This window comes from Salmo salar, chromosome 22 (genome assembly GCF_965601325.2).
Source record: "Salmo salar chromosome 22, fSalSal1, whole genome shotgun sequence".
Classification (NCBI taxonomy): Eukaryota; Metazoa; Chordata; class Actinopteri; order Salmoniformes; family Salmonidae; genus Salmo; species Salmo salar.
This window is the reverse complement of record NC_138312.1, coordinates 65,094,925-65,119,994: the sequence shown is the minus strand read 5'-3', so window position 1 is coordinate 65,119,994 and position 25,070 is coordinate 65,094,925. Positions and strand designations below refer to the sequence as shown.

The 25,070-nt window shown below is 43.4% G+C and overlaps 1 protein-coding gene across 1 annotated transcript in view; it reads left to right on the top strand.

Moving 5' to 3' along the window:
* Positions 1-12,931: 12,931 nt before the first annotated feature.
* LOC106593459 (haloacid dehalogenase-like hydrolase domain-containing 5) overlaps positions 12,932-25,070 on the top strand; it is a 34,900-nt gene continuing 22,761 nt past the window's right edge. The window contains exons 1-4 of the mRNA XM_082967774.1: positions 12,932-13,084; positions 18,018-18,221; positions 22,399-22,511; positions 24,408-24,501. Coding sequence (XP_082823900.1) covers positions 12,968-13,084; positions 18,018-18,221; positions 22,399-22,511; positions 24,408-24,501 — 528 coding nt within the window. The 5' untranslated portion in view covers positions 12,932-12,967. The remainder of the gene's footprint in view (positions 13,085-18,017; positions 18,222-22,398; positions 22,512-24,407; positions 24,502-25,070) is intronic.

Here is a 25,070-nt window from a genome sequence, read left to right as displayed (position 1 = left end):
CCAGGTAGTTTGGCTCCTGATTGGCTGAAAGCCTTGGTATATAAGACAATATACTATGGGTATGATACAGAATCACATCGTGTTACATCATAATGTAAATAAATGTAAACTTTCTACAATAGACTCCATAGTGGTATACTGTCGTTAAATGCTCTAGTTTTCTTCTGAATAAAAATTGTCCATCAATCTGTTCTACCCTGGGTAGCATTGACTCTAGCAGTCCCATTAATGAACAGTTCCATGTTTCTGCTTTAGACCCACATGCCTCCCATCATCCTCTACTAACCTGGGTGTGTGTTTGGTGTGTGATTCTTATTAACAGTAAATTGGAGGCAGGCTGGTTCATGTGACAGTGGAACCTTGGAGGTTCAGGAATCTTAGTCACACTCTCCCCATCAAGACTCAATCTAATCTAGTGGCTAGTGAGGAAGAATAACCCTGTTCTAATCTAGTGGTTAGTGAGGAAGAATAACCCTGTTCTAATCTGTTAGTGAGGAAGAATAACCCTGTTCTAATCTAGTGGTTAGTGAGGAAGAATAACCCTGTTCTAATCTAGTGGTTAGTGAGGAAGACTAAACCTGTTCTAATCTAGTGGTTAGTGAGGAAGAATAACCCTGTTCTAATCTAGTGGTTAATGAGGAAGAATAACCCTGATCTAATCTAGTGGTTAGTGAGGAAGAATAACCCTGTTCTAATCTGTTAGTGAGGAAGAATAACCCTGTTCTAATCTAGGGGTTAGTGAGGAAGAATAACCCTGATCTAATCTAGTGGTTAGTGAGGAAGAATAACCCTGTTCTAATCTGTTAGTGAGGAAGAATAACCCTGTTCTAATCTGTTAGTGAGGAAGAATAACCCTGTTCTAATCTGTTAGTGAGGAAGAATAACCCTGTTCTAATCTGTTAGTGAGGAAGAATAACCCTGTTCTAATCTGTTAGTGAGGAAGAATAACCCTGTTCTAATCTAGTGGTTAGTGAGGAAGAATAACCCTGTTCTAATCTGTTAGTGAGGAAGAATAACCCTGTTCTAATCTAGTGGTTAGTGAGAAAGAAAAACCCAGTTCTAATCTAGTGGTTAGTGAGGAAGAATAACCCTGTTCTAATCTGTTAGTGAGGAAGAATAACCCTGTTCTAATCTGTTAGTGAGGAAGAATAACCCTGTTCTAATCTGTTAGTGAGGAAGAATAACCCTGTTCTAATCTGTTAGTGAGGAAGAATAACCCTGTTCTAATCTGTTAGTGAGGAAGAATAACCCTGTTCTAATCTAGTGGTTAGTGAGGAAGAATAACCCTGTTCTAATCTGTGGTAGTGAGGAAGAATAACCCTGTTCTAATCTGTTAGTGAGGAAGAATAACCCTGTTCTAATCTGTTAGTGAGGAAGAATAACCCTGTTCTAATCTAGTGGTTAGTGAGGAAGAATAACCCTGTTCTAATCTAGTGGTTAGTGAGCAAGAATAACCCTGTTCTAATCTGTTAGTGAGGAAGAATAACCCTGTTCTAATCTAGTGGTTAGTGAGGAAGAATAACCCTGTTCTAATCTGTTAGTGAGGAAGAATAACCCTGTTCTAATCTAGTGGTTAGTGAGGAAGAATAACCCTGTTCTAATCTAGTGGTTAGTGAGGAAGAATAACCCTGTTCTAATCTATTAGTGAGGAAGAATAACCCTGTTCTAATCTGTTAGTGAGGAAGAATAACCCTGTTCTAATCTAGTGGTTAGTGAGGAAGAATAACCCTGTTCTAATCTAGTGGTTAGTGAGGAAGAATAACCCTGTTCTAATCTGTTAGTGAGGAAGAATAACCCTGTTCTAATCTGTTAGTGAGGAAGAATAACCCTGTTCTAATCTGTTAGTGAGGAAGAATAACCCTGTTCTAATCTGTTAGTGAGGAAGGATAACCCTGTTCTAATCTGTTAGTGAGGAATAATAACCCTGTTCTAATCTGTTAGTGAGGAAGAATAACCCTGTTCTAATCTGTTAGTGAGGAACCATAACCCTGTTCTAATCTGTTAGTGAGGAAGAATAACCCTGTTCTAATCTGTTAGTGAGGAATAATAACCCTGTTCTAATCTAGTGGTTAGTGAGGAAGAATAACCCTGTTCTAATCTAGTGGTTAGTGAGGAAGAATAACCCTGTTCTAATCTAGTGGTTAGTGAGGAAGAATAACCCTGTTCTAATCTGTTAGTGAGGAAGAATAACCCTGTTCTAATCTAGTGGTTAGTGATGAAGAATAACCCTGTTCTAATCTGTTAGTGAGGAAGAATAACCCTGTTCTAATCTGTTAGTGAGGAAGAATAACCCTGTTCTAATCTGTTAGTGAGGAAGAATAACCCTGTTCTAATCTGTTAGTGAGGAAGAATAACCCTGTTCTAATCTGTTAGTGAGGAAGAATAACCCTGTTCTAATCTAGTGGTTAGTGAGGAAGAATAACCCTGTTCTAATCTGTTAGTGAGGAAGAATAACCCTGTTCTAATCTAGTGGTTAGTGATGAAGAATAACCCTGTTCTAATCTGTTAGTGAGGAAGAATAACCCTGTTCTAATCTAGTGGTTAGTGAGGAAGAATAACCCTGTTCTAATCTAGTGGTTAGTGAGGAAGAATAACCCTGTTCTAATCTGTTAGTGAGGAAGAATAACCCTGTTCTAATCTGTTAGTGAGGAAGAAAACCCTGTTCTAATCTGTTAGTGAGGAAGAATAACCCTGTTCTAATCTAGTGGTTAGTGAGGAAGAATAACCCTGATCTAATCTGTTAGTGAGGAAGAATAACCCTGTTCTAATCTGTTAGTGAGGAAGAATAACCCTGTTCTAATCTGTTAGTGAGGAAGAATAACACTGTTCTAATCTGTTAGTGAGGAAGAATAACCCTGTTCTAATCTAGTGGTTAGTGAGGAAGAATAACCCTGTTCTAATCTGTTAGAGAGGAAGAATAACCCTGTTCTAATCTAGTGGTTAGTGAGGAAGAATAACCCTGTTCTAATCTGTTAGTGAGGAAGAATAACCCTGTTCTAATCTGTTAGTGAGAAAGAATAACCCTGTTCTAATCTGTTAGTGAGGAAGAATAACCCTGTTCTAATCTGTTAGTGAGGAAGAATAACCCTGTTCTAATCTAGTGGTTAGTGAGGAAGAATAACCCTGTTCTAATCTAGTGGTTAGTGAGGAAGAATAACCCTGTTCTAATCTGTTAGTGAGGAATAATAACCCTGTTCTAATCTAGTGGTTAGTGAGGAAGAACAACCCTGTTCTAATCTAGTGGTTAGTGAGGAAGAATAACCCTGTTCTAATCTAGTGGTTAGTGAGGAAGAATAACCCTGTTCTAATCTAGTGGTTAGTGAGGAAGAACAACCCTGTTCTAATCTGTTAGTGAGGAAGAATAACCCTGTTCTAATCTAGTGGTTAGTGAGGAAGAATAACCCTGTTCTAATCTGTTAGTGAGGAAGAATAACCCTGTTCTAATCTAGTGGTTAGTGAGGAAGACTAACCCTGTTCTAATCTAGTGGTTAGTGAGGAAGAATAACCCTGTTCTAATCTGTGGTTAGTGAGGGCCCGCAACGAGGAGCGTAACCCTGTTCTAATCTAGTGGTTAGTGAGGAAGAATAACCCTGTTCTAATCTAGTGGTTAGTGAGGAAGAATAACCCTGTTCTAATCTAGTGGTTAGAGAGGAAGAATAACCCTGTTCTAATCTAGTGGTTAGTGAGGAAGAATAACCCTGTTCTAATCTAGTGGTTAGTGAGGAAGAATAACCCTGTTCTAATCTGTTAGTGAGGAAGAATAACCCTGTTCTAATCTGTTAGTGAGGAAGAATAACCCTGTTCTAATCTGTTAGTGAGGAAGAATAACCCTGTTCTAATCTAGTGGTTAGTGAGGAAGAATAACCCTGTTCTAATCTGTTAGTGAGGAAGAATAACCCTGTTCTAATCTGTTAGTGAGGAAGAATAACCCTGTTCTAATCTAGTGGTTAGTGATGAAGAACAACCCTGTTCTAATCTAGTGGTTAGTGAGGAAGAATAACCCTGTTCTAATCTAGTGGTTAGTGAGGAAGAATAACCCTGTTCTAATCTAGTGGCTAGTGAGGAACCATAACCCTGTTCTAATCTGTTAGTGAGGAAGAATAACCCTGTTCTAATCTGTTAGTGAGGAATAATAACCCTGTTCTAATCTAGTGGTTAGTGAGGAAGAATAACCCTGTTCTAATCGTTAGTGAGGAAGAAAAACCCTGTTCTAATCTAGTGGCTAGTGAGGAAGGATAACCCTGTTCTAATCTGTTAGTGAGGAATAATAACCCTGTTCTAATCTGTTAGTGAGGAAGAATAACCCTGTTCTAATCTGTTAGTGAGGAAGAATAACCCTGTTCTAATCTGTTAGTGAGGAAGAATAACCCTGTTCTAATCTGTTAGTGAGGAAGAATAACCCTGTTCTAATCTGTTAGTGAGGAAGAATAACCCTGTTCTAATCCAGTGGTTAGTGAGGAAGAATAACCCTGTTCTAATCCAGTGGTTAGTGAGGAAGAATAACCCTGTTCTAATCTGTTAGTGAGGAAGAATAACCCTGTTCTAATCTGTTAGTGAGTAAGAATAACCCTGTTCTAATCTAGTGGTTAGTGAGGAAGAATAACCCTGTTCTAATCTAGTGGTTAGTGAGGAAGAATAACCCTGTTCTAATCTGTTAGTGAGGAAGAATAACCCTGTTCTAATCTGTTAGTGAGGAAGAATAACCCTGTTCTAATCTGTTAGTGAGGAAGAATAACCCTGTTCTAATCTAGTGGTTAGTGAGGAAGAATAACCCTGTTCTAATCTAGTGGTTAGTGAGGAAGAATAACCCTGTTCTAATCTAGTGGTTAGTGAGGAAGAAAAACCCTGTTCTAATCTAGTGGTTAGTGAGGAAGAATAACCCTGTTCTAATCCAGTGGTTAGTGAGGAAGAATAACCCTGTTCTAATCTGTTAGTGAGGAAGAATAACCCTGTTCTAATCTGTTAGTGAGGAAGAATAACCCTGTTCTAATCTGTTAGTGAGGAATAATAACCCTGTTCTAATCTGTTAGTGAGGAAGAATAACCCTGTTCTAATCTAGTGGTTAGTGAGGAAGAATAACCCTGTTCTAATCTAGTGGTTAGTGAGGAAGAATAACCCTGTTCTAATCTGTTAGTGAGGAAGAATAACCCTGTTCTAATCTAGTGGTTAGTGAGGAAGCATAACCCTGTTCTAATCTGTTAGTGAGGAAGAATAACCCTGTTCTAATCTAGTGCTTAGTGAGGAAGAATAACCCTGTTCTAATCTAGTATTTAGTGAGGAAGAATAACCCTGTTCTAATCTGTTAGTGAGGAAGAATAACCCTGTTCTAATCTAGAGGTTAGTGAGGAAGAATAACCCTGTTCTAATCTGTTAGTGAGGAAGAATAACCCTGTTCTAATCTGTTAGTGAGGAAGAATAACCCTGTTCTAATCTAGTGGTTAGTGAGGAAGAATAACCCTGTTCTAATCTAGTGGTTAGAGAGGAAGAATAACCCTGTTCTAATCCGTTAGTGAGGAAGAATAACCCTGTTCTAATCTGTTAGTGAGGAAGAATAACCCTGTTCTAATCTGTTAGTGAGGAAGAATAACCCTGTTTTAATCTAGTGGTTAGTGAGGAAGAATAACCCTGTTCTAATCTGTTAGTGAGGGAGAATAACCCTGTTCTAATCTAGTGGTTAGTGAGGAAGAATAACCCTGTTCTAATCTGTTAGTGAGGGAGAATAACCCTGTTCTAATCTGTTAGTGAGGAAGAATAACCCTGTTCTAATCTGTTAGTGAGGGAGAATAACCCTGTTCTAATCTAGTGGTTAGTGATGAAGAATAACCCTGTTCTAATCTAGTGGTTAGTGAGGAAGAATAACCCTGTTCTAATCTGTTAGTGAGGAAGAATAACCCTGTTCTAATCTACTGGCTAGTGAGGAAGAATAACCCTGTTCTAATCTAGTGGTTAGTGAGGAAGAATAACCCTGTTCTAATCTGTTAGTGAGGAAGAATAACCCTGTTCTAATCTAGTGGTTAGTGAGGAAGAATAACCCTGTTCTAATCTGTTAGTGAGGAAGAATAACCCTGATCTAATCTGTTAGTGAGGAAGAATAACCCTGTTCTAATCTGTTAGTGAGGAAGAATAACCCTGTTCTAATCTGTTAGTGAGGAAGAATAACCCTGTTCTAATCTGTTAGTGAGGAAGAATAACCCTGTTCTAATCTGTTAGTGAGGAAGAATAACCCTGTTCTAATCTGTTAGTGAGGGAGAATAACCCTGTTCTAATCTGTTAGTGAGGAAGAATAACCCTGTTCTAATCTGTTAGTGAGGGAGAATAACCCTGTTCTAATCTAGTGGTTAGTGAGGAAGAATAACCCTGTTCTAATCTGTTAGTGAGGAAGAATAACCCTGTTCTAATCTAGTGGTTAGTGAGGAAGAATAACCCTGTTCTAATCTGTTAGTGAGGAAGAATAACCCTGTTCTAATCTGTTAGTGAGGAAGAATAACCCTGTTCTAATCTAGTGGCTAGTGAGGAAGGATAACCCTGTTCTAATCTGTTAGTGAGGAAGAATAACCCTGTTCTAATCTACTGGCTAGTGAGGAAGAATAACCCTGTTCTAATCTAGTGGTTAGTGAGGAAGAATAACCCTGTTCTAATCTGTTAGTGAGGAAGAATAACCCTGTTCTAATCTACTGGCTAGTGAGGAAGAATAACCCTGTTCTAATCTAGTGGTTAGTGAGGAAGAATAACCCTGTTCTAATCTGTTAGTGAGGAAGAATAACCCTGTTCTAATCTAGTGGTTAGTGAGGAAGAATAACCCTGTTCTAATCTGTTAGTGAGGAAGAATAACCCTGTTCTAATCTGTTAGTGAGGAAGAATAACCCTGTTCTAATCTAGAGGCTAGTGAGGAACCATAACCCTGTTCTAATCTGTTAGTGAGGAATTATAACCCTGTTCTAATCTAGTGGTTAGTGAGGAAGAATAACCCTGTTCTAATCTGTTAGTGAGGAAGAATAACCCTGTTCTAATCTAGTGGTTAGTGAGGAAGAATAACCCTGTTCTAATCTGTTAGAGAGGAAGAATAACCCTGTTCTAATCTGTTAGTGAGGAAGAATAACCCTGTTCTAATCTGTTAGTGAGGAAGAATAACCCTGTTCTAATCTAGTGGTTAGTGAGGAAGAATAACCCTGTTCTAATCTAGTGGTTAGTGAGGAAGAATAACCCTGTTCTAATCTAGTGGTTAGTGAGGAAGAATAACCCTGTTCTAATCTAGTGGTTAGTGAGGAAGACTAACCCTGTTCTAATCTAGTTGTTAGTCAGGAAGAATAACCCTGTTCTAATCTGTTAGTGAGGAAGAATAACCCTGTTCTAATATGTTAGTGAGGAAGAATAACCCTGTTCTAATCTAGTGGTTAGTGAGGAAGAATAACCCTGTTCTAATCTGTTAGTGAGGAAGAATAACCCTGTTCTAATCTACTGGCTAGTGAGGAAGAATAACCCTGTTCTAATCTAGTGGTTAGTGAGGAAGAATAACCCTGTTCTAATCTGTTAGTGAGGAAGAATAACCCTGTTCTAATCTAGTGGTTAGTGAGGAAGAATAACCCTGTTCTAATCTAGTGGTTAGTGAGGAAGAATAACCCTGTTCTAATCTAGTGGTTAGTGAGGAAGACTAACCCTGTTCTAATCTAGTGGTTAGTCAGGAAGAATAACCCTGTTCTAATCTGTTAGTGAGGAAGAATAACCCTGTTCTAATATGTTAGTGAGGAAGAATAACCCTGTTCTAATCTAGTGGTTAGTGAGGAAGAATAACCCTGTTCTAATCTGTTAGTGAGGAAGAATAACCCTGTTCTAATCTACTGGCTAGTGAGGAAGAATAACCCTGTTCTAATCTGTTAGTGAGGAAGAATAACCCTGTTCTAATCTGTTAGTGAGGAAGAATAACCCTGTTCTAATCTAGTGGTTAGTGAGGAAGAATAACCCTGTTCTAATCTGTTAGTGAGGAAGAATAACCCTGTTCTAATCTACTGGCTAGTGAGGAAGAATAACCCTGTTCTAATCTAGTGGTTAGTGAGGAAGAATAACCCTGTTCTAATCTGTTAGTGAGGAAGAATAACCCTGTTCTAATCTAGTGGTTAGTGAGGAAGAATAACCCTGTTCTAATCTGTTAGTGAGGAAGAATAACCCTGTTCTAATCTGTTAGTGAGGAAGAATAACCCTGTTCTAATCTGTTAGTGAGGAATTATAACCCTGTTCTAATCTGTTAGTGAGGAAGAATAACCCTGTTCTAATCTAGTGGTTAGTGAGGAAGAATAACCCTGTTCTAATCTGTTAGTGAGGAAGAACAATCCTGTTCTAATTTGTTAGTGAGGAAGAATAACCCTGTTCTAATCTGTTAGTGAGGAAGAATAACCCTGTTCTAATCTAGTGGTTAGTGAGGAAGAATAACCCTGTTCTAATCTAGTGGTTAGTGAGGAAGAATAACCCTGTTCTAATCTGTTAGTGAGGAAGAATAACCCTGTTCTAATCTAGTGGTTAGTGAGGAAGAATAACCCTGTTCTAATCTAGTGGTTAGTGAGGAAGAATAACCCTGTTCTAATCTAGTGGTTAGTGAGGAAGAATAACCCTGTTCTAATCTAGTGGTTAGTGAGGAAGACTAACCCTGTTCTAATCTAGTGGTTAGTGAGGAAGAATAACCCTGTTCTAATCTGTTAGTGAGGAAGAATAACCCTGTTCTAATCTAGTGGTTAGTGAGGAAGAATAACCCTGTTCTAATCTAGTGGTTAGTGAGGAAGAATAACCCTGTTCTAATCTGTTAGTGAGGAAGAATAACCCTGTTCTAATCTGTTAGTGAGGAAGAATAACCCTGTTCTAATCTGTTAGTGAGGAAGAATAACCCTGTTCTAATCTAGTGGTTAGTGAGGAAGAATAACCCTGTTCTAATCTGTTAGTGAGGAAGAATAACCCTGTTCTAATCTGTTAGTGAGGAAGAATAACCCTGTTCTAATCTGTTAGTGAGGAAGAATAACCCTGTTCTAATCTGTTAGTGAGGAAGAATAACCCTGTTCTAATCTGTTAGTGAGGAAGAATAACCCTGTTCTAATCTGTTAGTGAGAAAGAATAACCCTGTTCTAATCTAGTGGTTAGTGATGAAGAATAACCCTGTTCTAATCTAGTGGTTAGTGAGGAAGAATAACCCTGTTCTAATCTGTTAGTGAGGAAGAATAACCCTGTTCTAATCTAGTGGTTAGTAAGGAAGAATAACCCTGTTCTAATCTGTTAGTGAGGAAGAATAACCCTGTTCTAATCTGTTAGTGAGGAAGAATAACCCTGTTCTAATCTGTTAGTGAGGAAGAATAACCCTGTTCTAATCTGTTAGTGAGGAAGAACAACCCTGTTCTAATCTAGTGGTTAGTGAGGAAGAATAACCCTGTTCTAATCTAGTGGCTAGTGAGGAACCATAACCCTGTTCTAATCTGTTAGTGAGGAAGAATAACCCTGTTCTAATCTGTTAGTGAGGAAGAATAACCCTGTTCTAATCTAGTGGCTAGTGAGGAACCATAACCCTGTTCTAATCGTTAGTGAGGAAGAATAACCCTGTTCTAATCTAGTGGCTAGTGAGGAAGGATAACCCTGTTCTAATCTGTTAGTGAGGAAGAATAACCCTGTTCTAATCTGTTAGTGAGGAAGAATAACCCTGTTCTAATCTAGTGGTTAGTGAGGAAGAATAACCCTGTTCTAATCTAGTGGTTAGTGAGGAAGAATAAACCTGTTCTAATCCAGTGGTTAGTGAGGAAGAATAACCCTGTTCTAATCTAGTGGTTAGTGAGGAAGCATAACCCTGTTCTAATCTGTTAGTCAGGAAGAATAACCCTGTTCTAATCTAGTGGTTAGTGAGGAAGAATAACCCTGTTCTAATCTGTTAGTGAGGAAGAATAACCCTGTTCTAATCTGTTAGTGAGGAATAATAACCCTGTTCTAATCTAGTGGTTAGTGAGGAAGAAAACCCTGTTCTAATCTGTTAGTGAGGAAGAATAACCCTGTTCTAATTTGTTAGTGAATAAGAATAACCCTGTTCTAATCTAGTGGTTAGTGAGGAAGAATAACCCTGTTCTAATCTAGTGGTTAGTGAGGAAGCATAACCCTGTTCTAATCTGTTAGTGAGGAAGAATAACCCTGTTCTAATCTAGTGGTTAGTGAGGAAGAATAACCCTGTTCTAATCTGTTAGTGAGGAAGAATAACCCTGTTCTAATCTGTTAGTGAGGAATAATAACCCTGTTCTAATCTAGTGGTTAGTGAGGAAGAATAACCCTGTTCTAATCTGTTAGTGAGGAAGAATAACCCTGTTCTAATTTGTTAGTGAGGAAGAATAACCCTGTTCTAATCTGTTAGTGAGGAAGATTAACCCTGTTCTAATCTGTTAGTGAGGAAGAATAACCCTGTTCTAATCTGTTAGTGAGGAAGAATAACCCTGTTCTAATCTGTTAGTGAGGAAGATTAACCCTGTTCTAATCTGTTAGTGAGGAAGAATAACCCTGTTCTAATCTGTTAGTGAGGAAGAATAACCCTGTTCTAATCTGTTAGTGAGGAAGAATAACCCTGTTCTAATCTGTTAGTGAGGAAGAATAACCCTGTTCTAATCTGTTAGTGAGGAAGGATAACCCTGTTCTAATCTAGTGGCTAGTGAGGAAGAATAACCCTGTTCTAATCTGTTAGTGAGGAATAATAACCCTGTTCTAATCTAGTGGTTAGTGAGGAAGAATAACCCTGTTCTAATCTGTTAGTGAGGAAGAATAACCCTGTTCTAATTTGTTAGTGAGGAAGAATAACCCTGTTCTAATCTGTTAGTGAGGAAGAATAACCCTGTTCTAATCTGTTAGTGAGGAAGAATAACCCTGTTCTAATCTGTTAGTGAGGAAGAATAACCCTGTTCTAATCTAGAGGCTAGTGAGGAACCATAACCCTGTTCTAATCTGTTAGTGAGGAATTATAACCCTGTTCTAATCTAGTGGTTAGTGAGGAAGATTAACCCTGTTCTAATCTGTTAGTGAGGAAGAATAACCCTGTTCTAATCTGTTAGTGAGGAATAATAACCCTGTTCTAATCTGTTAGTGAGGAAGAATAACCCTGTTCTAATCTGTTAGTGAGGAAGAATAACCCTGTTCTAATCTGTTAGTGAGGAAGAATAACCCTGTTCTAATCTGTTAGTGAGGAAGAATAACCCTGTTCTAATCTAGGGGGGGTAGTGAGGAAGAATAACCCTGTTCTAATCTAGTGGTTAGTGAGGAAGAATAACCCTGTTCTAATCTAGTGGTTAGTGAGGAACCATAACCCTGTTCTAATCTGTTAGTGAGGAAGAACAACCCTGTTCTAATCCAGTGGTTAGTGAGGAAGAATAACCCTGTTCTAATCTGTTAGTGAGGAAGAATAACCCTGTTCTAATCCAGTGGTTAGTGAGGAAGAATAACCCTGTTCTAATCTGTTAGTGAGGAAGAACAACCCTGTTCTAATCCAGTGGTTAGTGAGGAAGAATAACCCTGTTCTAATCTAGTGGTTAGTGAGGAAGAATAACCCTGTTCTAATCTAGTGGTTAATGAGGAAGAATAACCCTGTTCTAATCTAGTGGTTAGTGAGGAAGAATAACCCTGTTCTAATCTAGTGGTTAGTGAGGAAGAATAACCCTGTTCTAATCTAGTGGTCAGTGAGGAACAAAACCCTGTTCTAATCTAGTGGTTAGTGAGGAATAATAACCCTGTTCTAATCTAGTGGTTAGTGAGGAAGAATAACCCTGTTCTAATCTGTTAGTGAGGAAGAATAACCCTGTTCTAATCTAGTGGTTAGTGAGGAAGAATAACCCTGTTCTAATCTGTTAGTGAGGAAGAATAACCCTGTTCTAATCTGTTAGTGAGGAAGAATAACCCTGTTCTAATCTAGTGGTTAGTGAGGAAGAATAACCCTGTTCTAATCTAGTATTTAGTGAGGAAGAATAACCCTGTTCTAATCTGTTAGTGAGGAAGAATAACCCTGTTCTAATCTGTGTTTCAGTGTGTCTGGGGTAGTCTGCATCCTCTTGTTAGGTGTCTTGACATTGTCAACAGAAATGGTTTACATTCTCTATATCAAAGTCTTCAAACTTCAATCTGATGTCATCAGGGCTGGTTTAAGGGGAACTAAAACCGCATCCTCAGTTACTAGACACCTTTTGTGTTTATAGATCACTTGAAATCCGTAATAAACCATTATATGTCTTCATTGAAATTGTATAAATTATAGTCTTGATAAATACTGAGTTTGTGTGTCTGGAACTTTAATAATTGTAGCCTGATAGGAATAACCGTACAGGAATGCAAAAAGGCCTATGAAGCACATTTTGCTCTATTCAGGACCAGCGGCATTTTGGAGTCAGATGACACGCATAACGCGCCTCACTGACCCCAGATGAGCTGTTTAGCTCTCTCATACAAGATACTGTAGTACAAAACGCATGAATGTTTCTTTGAATCAGTCGAATCCAGTCTAGTGGCGCAGCGTGTGAATCCTGTGGGATTTTGTAATCCCGCGTCCGCTAAAGATCACTTTGATGTTCCACTACTAAACAGATCGGCTCCCCCACCGCACCGCTCCCCCACCGCACTGTTCCCCCGCCGCACCGCTCCCCCACCGCACTGTTCCCCCGCCGCACCGCTCCCCCACCGCACTGTTCCCCCGCCGCACCGCTCCCCCACCGCACTGTTCCCCCGCCGCACCGCTCCCCCACCGCACTGTTCCCCCGCCGCACCGCTCCCCCACCGCACTGTTCCCCCGCCGCACCGCTCCCCCACCGCACTGTTCCCCCGCCGCACCGCTCTACCGCCTGTGTTTATAGGACCACCTTCTCTGTGACGTCACATCATGCCTTCAGCGATATATGAAGGGTTCGAACAAGATTGAACTAAATAAGAGAAACAGGAGGCAGCGGAGAGAACCGGACCGCAGAGCAGCAGAATCATGAAGGCACTGAGCGTCCTACACCGGGCTGCGAACACCCTGCTCAGCCAGCCCGGGGACCGGGGAACTCTACTGACAAGGTGTGGGATATGCGGCGCCTCGACGTTAAATAACAAGGTAGTGTTGTTACGTTACAGTCTCATCATTACGCAGTAGTTGGTTGATACAATGTATCGATATAATAACGTTATAGCGGTGTAATGATACCAGAACGTACTGGTACCCCCTGTATATAGCCTCGTTCTTGTTATTTTATTGTGCAACTTTTTCATTTTATTTTATACTTTAGTTTATTTAGTATATATTTTCTTAACTCTATTTCTTGAACCGCATTGTTGTTTAAGGGCTTGTAAGTAAGCATTTCACGGTAAGTATTCGGCGCATGTGACAAATACAAATTGATTTGATTGGTCGGATATTTTTATTTGACCTTTATTTAACTAGGAACAGTGGGTTAACTGCCTTGTTCAGGGCAGAACGACAGATTTGTACCTTGTCAGCTCGGGGATTCGAGTAGAGGGGGCTTTACTGTTCTTAGGTAGTGGGATGACTTTAGCTTCCCTCCAAGCCTGAGGACACACACTTTCTAGTAGGCTTAAATTGAAAATATGGCAAATAGAAGCGACAATATCGTCCGCTATTATCCTCAGTAATTTTCCATCCAAGTTGTCAGAGCCTAGTGGCTTGTCATTGTTGATAGACAACAATACTTTTTTCACTTCTTCCACACTCACTTTAGGGAATTCAAAATTACAATTCTTGTCTTTCATAATTTGGTCAGATATACTTGAGGTGTAGTGTCAGCGTTTGTTGCTGACATGTCATGCCTAAATTTACTAATCTTGCCAATGAAAAAATCATTAAAGAATTTGGCAATATCAGTGGGTTTAGTGATGAATGAGCATCTGATTCAATGAATGATGGAGCTGAGTTTGCCTTTTTTTGCCAGAATTTCATTTAAGATGCTCCAATCTTTTTATTATCGTTCTTTATGTCATTTATCTTGGTTTCACAGTGTAGTTTCTTATCCTTTTTATTCAGTTTAGTCACATGATTTCTCAATCTGCAGTACGTTTACCAGTCGGTTGTGCAGCCTGACTTATTTGCCATTCCTTTACCCTCGTCCCTCTCAACCATACCATTATTCAATTCCTAATCAATCCACAGGGATTTAACAGTTTTAACAGTCATTTTCTTAATGGGTGTTTATTAGTAACTGGAATAAACATTTTCATAAATGTGTCCAGTTCAGCGTCTGTTTGCTCCTCATTACACACCACAGACCAACACATATTCTTTACATCATCAACATATGAATCCCTACAAAACTTATTGTGTGACCTCTTATACACTATATTAGGCCCAGCCTTTGGAACTTTGGTTTTCCTAGATATGGCTGCTATATTGTGATCACTACATCCTATGGATCTGGATACTGCTTTTTCTCGAGTGGGCAGCTTGATGAAAGCAAGTCAATATTTATATCACCCAGTAAATATAAGTCTCTGTTGATATCATATACATTATCAAGCATTTCACACATGTTATGTAGTGGTGTGGTGATGTGGATATGTAGTGGTGTGGTGATGTGGATATGTAGTGGTGTGGTGATGTAGATATGTAGTGGTGTGGTAGATATGTAGTGGTGAGGTGATGTAGATATGTAGTGGTGTGGTGATGTACTGTAGATATGTAGTGGTGTGGTGATGTGGATATGTAGTGGTGTGGTGATGTACTGTAGATATGTAGTGGTGTGGTGAGGTAGATATGTAGTGGTGTGGTGAGGTAGATATGTAGTGGTGTGGTGATGTGGATATGTAGTGGTGTGGTGATGTGGATATGTAGTGGTGTGGTGATGTACTGTGGATATGTAGTGGTGTGGTGATGTAGATATGTAGTGGTGTGGTGATGTACTGCGGATATGTAGTGGTGTGGTACTGTAGATATGTAATTGCTTGATCATTCTGGCTTTTATATCATTTCTATATTTTTGAGGAATTTGAGCCTTATCCATAATCTAGTTATGAAATACATTGTTGAGTCAGGGTGGCTGATGTTGGTCAGGGTGGAATGACGTGTGTGTGTGTGTGTGTGTGTGTGTGTGTGTGTGTGTGTGTGTGTGTGTGTGTGTGTGTGTGTGTGTGTGTGTGTGTGTGTGTGTGTGTGTGTGTAGGGATGGATCTTAACTGAGTGCTCCCCTGGGAAAGAGGACGGATGTCAGTTGTTAATAATCCTCAAGTGTGTGAAACAGAGTGAGATAGACGGGAAACCATTCTTATCAAAACACTGACAAACAGACAAAGCCACCGGGGGTTCGTGGCTAACGTGGGAATTGGGATGATGCTGGTTTATAAAGCTGGGGTGATGCTGGTTTATAAAGCTGGGATGATGCTGGTTTATAAAGCTGGGATGATGCTGGTTTATAAAGCTGGGATGATGCTGGTTTATAAAGCCGGGATGATGCTGGTTTATAAACTGGGATGATGCTGGTTTATAAAGCTGGGATGATGCTGGTTTATAAAGGTGGGATGATGCTGGGTTATAAAGCCGGGATGATGCTGGTTTATACAACTGGGATGATGCTGGTTTATAAAGCTGGGATGATGCTGGTTTATAAAGGTGGGATGATGCTGGTTTATAAAGCTGGGATGACGCTGGTTTATAAAGGTGGGATGATGCTGGTTTATAAAGCTGGGATGATGCTGGTTTATACAACTGGGATGATGCTGGCTGATAAGGCTGGGATGATGCTGGTTTATAAAGGTGGGATGATGCTGGTTTATAAAGCTGGGATGATGCTGGTTTATAAAGCTGGGATGACGCTGGTTTATTAAACTGGGATGATGCTGGTTTATAAAGCCGGGATGATGCTGGTTTATAAACTGGGATGATGCTGGTTTATAAACTGGGATGAAGCTGGTTTATAAAGCTGGGATGATGCTGGTCTATAAAGCCGGGATGATGCTGGTTTATAAACTGGGATGATGCTGGTTTATAAAGCTGGGATGATGCTGGTTTATAAAGGTGGGATGATGCTGGCTTATAAAGCTGGGATGATGCTGGTTTATACAACTGGGATGATGCTGGCTGATAAGGCTGGGATGATGCTGGTTTATAAAGCCGGGATGATGCTGGTTTATACAACTGGGATGATGCTGGTTGATATAGCTGGGATGATGCTGGTTTATAACCTGGGATGATGCTGGTTGATAAAGCTGGGATGATGCTGGTTTACAAAGCTAAGATGCTGCTGGTTTATAAAGCGGTGATGATGCTGGTTTATAAACTGGGATGATGCTGGTTTATAAAGCTGAGATGATGCTGGTTTATAAAGCTGGGATGCTGCTGGTTTATAAAGCTGGGATGATGCTGGTTTATAAAGCCAGGATGATGCTGGTTTATACAACTGGGATGTGGCTGGTTGATAAAGCTGGGATGATGCTGGTTTATAAAGCTGGGATGATGCTGGTTTATACAACTGGGATGATGCTGGCTGATAAGGCTGGGATGATGCTGGTTTATAAAGCTGTGATGATGCTGGTTGATAAAGCTAAGGTGCTGCTGGTTTATAAAGCCGGGATGATGCTGGTTTATAAACTGGGATGATGCTGGTTTATAAAGCTGAGATGATGCTGGTTTATAAAGCTGGGATGATGCTGGTTTATAAAGCTGGGATGATGCTGGTTTATACAACTGGGATGATGCTGGCTGATAAGGCTGGGATGATGCTGGTTTATAAAGGTGGGATGATGCTGGTTTATAAAGCTGGGATGATGCTGGTTTATAAAGCTAAGATGCTGCTGGTTTATAAAGCGGTGATGATGCTGGTTTATAAACTGGGATGATGCTGGTTTATAAAGCTGAGATGATGCTGGTTTATAAAGCTGGGATGCTGCTGGTTTATAAAGCTGGGATGATGCTGGTTTATAAAGCCAGGATGATGCTGGTTTATACAACTGGGATGTGGCTGGTTGATAAAGCTGGGATGATGCTGGTTGATAAAGCTGAGATGATGCTGGTTTATAAAGCTGGGATGATGCTGGTTTATAAAGCTGGGATGATGCTGGTTTATAAAGCTGGGATGCTGCTGGTTTATAAAGCTGGGATGATGCTGGTTTATAAAGCTGGGATGATGCTGGTTTATAAATCTGGGATGATGCTGGTTTATGAAGCTGGGATGATGCTGGGTTTATTAAACTGGGATGATGCTGGTTTATAAAGCTGGGATGATGCTGGTTTATTAAACTGGGATGATGCTGGTTTGTAAAGCTGGGATGATGCTGGTTTATAAAGACGGGATGATGATGATTTATAAAGCTGGGACGATGCTGGTTTATAAAGCTGGGATGATGCTGGTTTATAAAGCTGGGATGATGCTGGTTTATAAGCTGGGATGATGCTGGTGTATAAAGATGGGATGATGCTGGTGTATAAAGCTGGGATGATGCTGGTGTATAAAGCCGGGATGATGCTGGTTTATTAAACTTGGATGATGCTGGTTGATAAAGCCGGGATGATGCTGGTTGATAAAGCTGGGATGATGCTGGTTTATAAGCTGGGATGATGCTGGTGTATAAAGCTGGGATGATGCTGGTGTATAAAGCCGGGATGATGCTGGTTTATAAAGCTATAAATCATTGTTTAGTATTTTGCTCTGAGAATCCTTTATTATTCTTTGCAGTGCAGGTTAGGGTGGGTCTGTCTTGGTCTGTCTGGGTCTGTCTGGGTCTGTCTGGGTCTGCCTGGGTCTGTTTGGGTCTGTCAGGGTCTGTCAGGTTCTGTTTGGGTCTGTCAGGGTCTGTCTGGGTCTGTCTGGGTCTGTCTGGGTCTGTCTGGGTCTGTTTGCTTTTGGTTGTGCAGATCAGGACCAGATCTTGCCGTTTTGCTGTGATGCCACGCATGGATGGTTTGTGTGTGACAACACCTGTAATGTAAAAACGAAATCAATCCAAACTAAAAAACAACAACTAAAAGAAGGTTTGTACAGTATTTGTTCTATGGTTTGTCCAATGCCTTTCTCAGAAGTGTCTCTGATCCTCCTGTGCTCTAGATCCAGCCAGGGTTCGGCCTGCTGTTTGACATCGATGGGGTGCTGGTCCGGGGGAAGACTCCTATTCCAGCCGCTAAAAAGGCCTTTCAGAAGTTGGTGGACTCCAGAGGACAGTTCTTGGTTCCTGTGGTGTTTGTCACCAACGCTGGAAACTGTCTCCGTCAGAAGAAGGCTGATCAACTGTCTCAAATACTGGGAGTGCCTGTGAGTCCAACCCTAACCTTAACCTCTGAACCCTAACCCTGTGAATCCAACCCTAACCTTAACCTCTGAACCCTAACCCTGTGAGTCCAACCCTAACCTTAACCTCTGACCCCTAACCCTCCCCTCTGACCCCTAGCCCTCCCCTCTGACCCCTAGCCCTCCCCTCTGACCCCTAACCCTCCCCTCTGACCCCTAGCCCTGGGAGTCTAACCCTGGGAGTCTAACCCCTAACCCTGGGAGTCTAACCCTGGGAGTCTAACCCCTAGCCCTGGGAGTCTAACCCTGGGAGTCTAACCCCTAGCCCTGGGAGTCTAACCCTGGGAGTCTAACCCCTGGGAGTCTAACCCCTAACCCTGGGAGTCTAACCCCTGGGAGTCTAACCCCTAACCCTGGGAGTCTAACCCCTAGCCCTGGGAGTCTAACCCTGGGAGTCTAACCCCTAGCCCTGGGAGTCTAACCCCTAGCCCTGGGAGTCTAACCCTGGGAGTCTAACCCCTGGGAGTCTAACCCCTAACCCTGGGAGTCTAACCCCTGGGAGTCTAACCCCTAACCCTGGGAGTCTAACCCCTGGGAGTCTAACCCCTAACCCTGGGAGTCTAACCCCTAACCCTGGGAGTCTGACCCCTAACCCTGGGAGTCTAACCCTGGGAGTCTAACCCCTAACCCTGGGAGTCTGACCCCTAACCCTGGGAGTCTAACCCCTAACCCTGGGAGTCTAACCCCTGACCCTGGGAGTCTAACCCCTGACCCTGGGAGTCTAACCCCTAACCATGGGAGTCTAACCCTGGGAGTCTAACCCTGGGAGTCTAACCCCTGACCCTGGGAGTCTAACCCTGGGAGTCTAACCCCTGACCCTGGGAGTCTAACCCCTAACCCTGGGAGTCTAACCCTGGGAGTCTAACCCCTAACCCTGGGAGTCTAACCCCTGGGAGTCTAACCCCTGGGAGTCTAACCCCTAACCCTGGGAGTCTAACCCTGGGAGTCTAACCCTGGGAGTCTAACCCCTAACCCTGGGAGTCTGACCCCTAACCCTGGGAGTCTAACCCCTGACCCTGGGAGTCTAACCCCTAACCCTGGGAGTCTAACCCCTAACCCTGGGAGTCTAACCCCTAACCCTGGGAGTCTAACCCCTAACCCTGGGAGTCTAACCCCTGGGAGTCTAACCCCTGGGAGTCTAACCCCTAACCCCTGGGAGTCTAACCCCTAACCCCTGGGAGTCTAACCCCTAACCCCTGGGAGTCTAACCCCTAGGAGTCTAACCCCTAACCCTGGGAGTCTGACCCCTGGGAGTCTAACCCCTAACCCTGGGAGTCTAACCCCTAACCCTGGGAGTCTAACCCTGGGAGTCTGGCGGTGGTTTCAGGCTGTGGTTTCAGGCTGTGGTTTCAGGCTGTGGTTTCAGGCGGTGGTTTCAGTCTGTGGTTTCAGGCTGTGGTTTCAGGCGGTGGTTTCAGGTTTCAGGCTGTGGTTTCAGGCTGTGGTTTGTGGTTTCAGGATGTGGTTTCAGGCTGTGGTTTCAGGCTGTGGTTTCAGGCGGTGGTTTCAGGCTGTGGTTTCAGGCGGTGGTTTCAGGCGGTGGTTTCAGGCTGTGGTTTCAGGCGGTGGTTTCAGTCTGTGGTTTCAGGCTGTGGTTTCAGGCGGTGGTTTCAGGTTTCAGGCTGTGGTTTCAGGCTGTGGTTTGTGGTTTCAGGATGTGGTTTCAGGCTGTGGTTTCAGGCGGTGGTTTCAGGCGGTGGTTTCAGGCTGTGGTTTCAGGCGGTGGTTTCAGGCGGTGGTTTCAGGTTTCAGGCTGTGGTTTCAGGCTGTGGTTTCAGGCTGTGGTTTGTGGTTTCAGGCTGTGGTTTCAGGCCGTGGTTTCAGGCCGTGGTTTCAGGCCGTGGTTTCAGGCCGTGGTTTCAGGCGCGGTGGTTTCAGGCTGTGGTTTCAGGCTGTGGTTTCAGGCCGTGGTTTCAGGCGGTGGTTTCAGGCTGTGGTTTCAGGCGGTGGTTTCAGGCTGTGGTTTCAGGCTGTGGTTTGGCGTGGTTTCAGGCTGTGGTTTCAGGCTGTGGTTTCAGGCTGTGGTTTGGGGTGGTTTCAGGCTGTGGTTTCAGGCCGTGGTTTCAGGCCGTGGTTTCAGGCCGTGGTTTCAGGCTGTGGTTTCAGGCGGTGGTTTCAGGCTGTGGTTTCAGGCGGTGGTTTCAGGCGGTGGTTTCAGGCTGTGGTTTCAGGCGGTGGTTTCAGGCTGTGGTTTCAGGCTGTGGTTTCAGGCGGTGGTTTCAGGCTGTGGTTTCAGGCTGTGGTTTCAGGCTGTGGTTTCAGGTTTCAGGCTGTGGTTTCAGGCTGTGGTTTGTGGTTTCAGGCTGTGGTTTCAGGCTGTGGTTTGTGGTTTCAGGCTGTGGTTTCAGGCCGTGGTTTCAGGCCGTGGTTTCAGGCTGTGGTTTCAGGCTGTGGTTTCAGGCGGTGGATTCAGTCTGTGGTTTCAGGCTGTGGTTTCAGGCGGTGGTTTCAGGCTGTGGTTTCAGGCGGTGGTTTCAGGTTTCAGGCTGTGGTTTGTGGTTTCAGGATGTGGTTTCAGGCTGTGGTTTCAGGCTGTGGTTTCAGGCTGTGGTTTGTGGTTTCAGGCTGTGGTTTCAGGCTGTGGTTTGTGGTTTCAGGATGTGGTTTCAGCCTGTCGTTTCAGGCTGTGGTTTCAGGCGGTGGTTTCAGGCTGTGGTTTGTGGTTTCAGGATGTGGTTTCAGGCTGTGGTTTCAGGCTGTGGTTTCAGGCGGTGGTTTCAGGCTGTGGTTTCAGGCGGTGGTTTCAGGCGGTGGTTTCAGGTTTCAGGCTGTGCTTTCAGGCTGTGGTTTCAGGCTGTGGTTTGTGGTTTCAGGATGTGGTGTCAGGCTGTGGTTGCAGGCTGTGGTTTGTGGTTTCAGGCTGTGGTTTCAGGCTGTGGTTTCAGGCGGTGGTTTCAGGCTGTGGTTTCAGGCTGTGGTTTCAGGCTGTGGTTTGTGGTTTCAGGCTGTGGTTTCAGGCTGTGGTTTCAGGCTGTGGTTTGTGGTTTCAGGCTGTGGTTTCAGGCCGTGGTTTCAGGCCGTGGTTTCAGGCGGTGGTTTCAGGCGGTGGTTTCAGGCTGTGGTTTCAGGCTGTGGTTTCAGGCTGTGGTTTGTGGTTTCAGGCTGTGGTTTCAGGCTGTGGTTTCAGGCTGTGGTTTGTGGTTTCAGGCTGTGGTTTCAGGCTGTGGTTTCAGGCTGTGGTTTGTGGTTTCAGGCTGTGGTTTCAGGCCGTGGTTTCAGGCCGTGGTTTCAGGCTGTGGTTTCAGGCCGTGGTTTCAGGCCGTGGTTTCAGTCTGTGGTTTCAGGCTGTGGTTTCAGGTGGTGGTTTCAGGCTGTGGTTTCAGGCGGTGGTTTCAGGCAGTGGTTTCAGGCTGTGGTTTCAGGCGGTGGTTTCAAGTTTCAGGCTGTGGTTTCAGGCTGTGGTTTGTGGTTTCAGGATGTGGTTTCAGGCGGTGGTTTCAGGCTGTGGTTTCAGGCAGTGGTTTCAGGCTGTGGTTTCAGGCGGTGGTTTCAGGCGGTGGTTTCAAGTTTCAGGCTGTGGTTTCAGGCTGTGGTTTGTGGTTTCAGGATGTGGTTTCAGGCTGTGGTTCAGGCTGTGGTTTGTGGTTTCAGGATGTGGTTTCAGGCTGTGGTTTCAGGCGGTGGTTTCAGGCTGTGGTTTCAGGTTTCAGGCAGTGGTTTCAGGTTTCAGTCTGTGGTTTCAGGCTGTGGTTTGTGGTTTCAGGATGTGGTGTCAGGCTGTGGTTTCAGGCTGTGGTTTGTGGTTTCAGGCTGTGCAGGCGGTGGTTTCAGGCTGAGGTTTCAGGCGGTGGTTTCAGGCTGTGGTTTCAGGCGGTGGTTTCAGGCGGTGGTTTCAGGCGGTGGTTTGTGGTTTCAGGCTGTGGTTTCAGGCTGTGGTTTGGTGGTTTCAGGCTGTGGTTTCAGGCTGTGGTTTCAGGCGGTGGTTTCAGGCGGTGGTTTCAGGCGGTGGTTTCAGGCGGTGGTTTCAGGCTGTGGTTTGTGGTTTCAGGCTGTGGTTTCAGGCTGTGGTTTGTGGTTTCAGGCGGTGGTTTCAGGCTGTGGTTTCAGGCTGTGGTTTCAGGCCGTGGTTTCAGGCCGTGGTTTCAGGCAGCAGCCACTCTGTTTGATAACTTTGTATCTGCGTTGTGTCTTTCTCTCGTAGATCTCCCAGGACCAGGTGATGCTGTCTCACAGTCCTCTCAGGATGTTCACGAAGTACCATGAGAAATGTGTTCTGGTGTCAGGACAAGGACCTGTACTGGATATCGCTAACAAGTATCTGTCTAATCACTTCTAACTCTGCTGTTTCACTGTGCCATCATCACCAGATGTATATAGTTACTCAGCCAGTGTGAGTAGCTGACTAAAAAACTATCGGCATTTAAAACATCAATCAAAGCCTTTAGTCTTTCTTAGAGGGGTAGTTCTATGTTGATCAGTGAGACCACGTGGCTGTACAGCCGGTCGTATTTTATAACCCTGGTTCATCTGCTCGACCATATATTCAAGGTCTCTGTGATTACTGGGTGACAGCCTGGCAGGTCCAGGGACAGTAATGAGAGCTTATAATAGTGCTCTGAGAACTGGGGGGCATTTTAGGTGAAGCCAACAAAATTTGCTGCACCGATGACGATGATAAGAGCAGATGATGTTGTTATCCAGATAAAGGTTTGGCCTACTGCTTCAGCCTGGGGCTTGTTATCCAGATAAAGGTTTGGCCTACTGATTCAGCCTGAGGGCTTGTCATCCAGATAAAGGTTTGGCCTACTGCTTCAGCCTGGGGCTTGTCCTCCAGATAAAGGTTTGGCCTACTGCTTCAGCCTGGGGCTTGTCATCCAGATAAAGGTTTGTAGTCTACTGATTCAGCCTGGGGCTTGTCATCCAGATAAAGGTTTGGCCTACTGATTCAGCCTGGGGCTTGTTATCCAGATAAAGGTTTAGCCTACTGCTTCAGCCTGGGGCTTGTTATCCAGATAAAGGTTTGGCCTACTGATTCAGCCTGAGGGCTTGTCATCCAGATAAAGGTTTGGCCTACTGCTTCAGCCTGGGGCTTGTCATCCAGATAAAGGTTTGGCCTACTGATTCAGCCTGAGGGCTTGTTATCCAGATAAAGGTTTGGCCTACTGCTTCAGCCTGGGGCTTGTTATCCAGATAAAGGTTTGGCCTACTGATTCAGCCTGAGGGCTTGTCATCCAGATAAAGGTTTGGCCTACTGATTCAGCCTGGGGCTTGTTATCCAGATAAAGGTTTGGCCTACTGATTCAGCCTGAGGGCTTGTCATCCAGATAAAGGTTTGGCCTACTGCTTCAGCCTGGGGCTTGTCATCCAGATAAAGGTTTGGCCTACTGCTTCAGCCCGGGGGCTGGCAAACCTAAACACAGCATCGTCAGCCATAGAGTGATAGAGTATAAACTGGAAATTCCACTGAGTAGACAAAACATTAAGAGTATTCCATGACATAGACTGACCAGGCGAATCCAAGTGAAATCTATGATCCCTTATTGATGTTACTTGTTAAATCTACTTCAATCAGTGTTAATGAAGGGGAGGAGATGGGAAAAATAAGGACTTTCAAGCCTTGAGACATGGATTGTGAATGTGTGCCATTCAGAGGGTGAATGGGCAAGACAAAACATTTAAGTGCCTTTGAACGGTTTGTGTCAAGAACTGCAAGGTTGATGGGTTTTTCACACCCATGTGTATCAAGAATGGTCCACCACCCAAAGGACATCCAGCCAATTTGATACAACTGTGTGAAGCATTGGAGTCAACATGGGTCAGCATCCCTGTGGAATGCTTTCGATACCTTGTAGAGTCCATGCCCCGACGAATTGAGGCTGTTCTGAGGGCAAAAGAGGGTGGGGTACCAGTAAATATTATGAAGGTATTCCTAATGTTGGGCTCCCAAGTGGGGCAGTGGTCTAAGGCACTGCATCTCAGTGCAAGAGGCGTCACTACAATCCCTGGTTTGAATCTAGGCTGTATCACATCTGGCCGTGATTGGGAGTCCCGTAGAGCGGCGCACAATTGGCCCAGTGTCGTCCGGGGTAGGCTGTCAAAGTAAATAAGAATTTGTTTCTTAAACCGACTTGCCTAGTTAAATAAAGGTTAAATAAATAAATGTTTGGTATGTTATAGATGTTATCATGTTGATCCTTAACGTCCCTCCAGTCTGGGCTTCCAGAATGTGGTGAGCATCGACATGTTGACAGAATACTTCCCCCTGCTGGATATGGTGGACCACAACAGACGACCCAAACAACCAGTAGGAGCACGCACGCACGCGCACGCACACGCACGCACACGCACGTTGGTGCCGTTGGACAGGAAAAACCATCCATGCAACCTCATTGGATCATGGTGGCCATATTGTTTGAGCTAGAGTCCTGGAAGATGTTGTGTTTAAAAACATGGGTATATACACTACCGTTCAAAAGTTTGGGGTCACTTAGAAATGTCCTTGTTTTCCATGAAAACATACATGAAATGAGTTGCAAAATGAATAGGAAATATAGTCAAGACATTGACAAGGTTATAAATAATGATTTTTTAATTGAAATAATAATTGTGTCCTTCAAAAATGTTGCTTTCGTCAAAGAATCCTCCATTTGCAGCAATTACAGCTTTGCAGACCTTTGGCATTCTAGTCGTCAATTTGTTGAAGTAATCTGAAGAGATTTCACCCCAAGCTGCTCCCACAACAGCTCAATAGGGTTGAGATCCGGTGACGGTGCTGGCCACTCCATTATAGACAGAATACCAGCTGACTGCTTCTTCCCTAAATATTTCTTGCATAGTTTGGAGCTGTGCTTTGGGTCATTGTCCTGTTGTAGG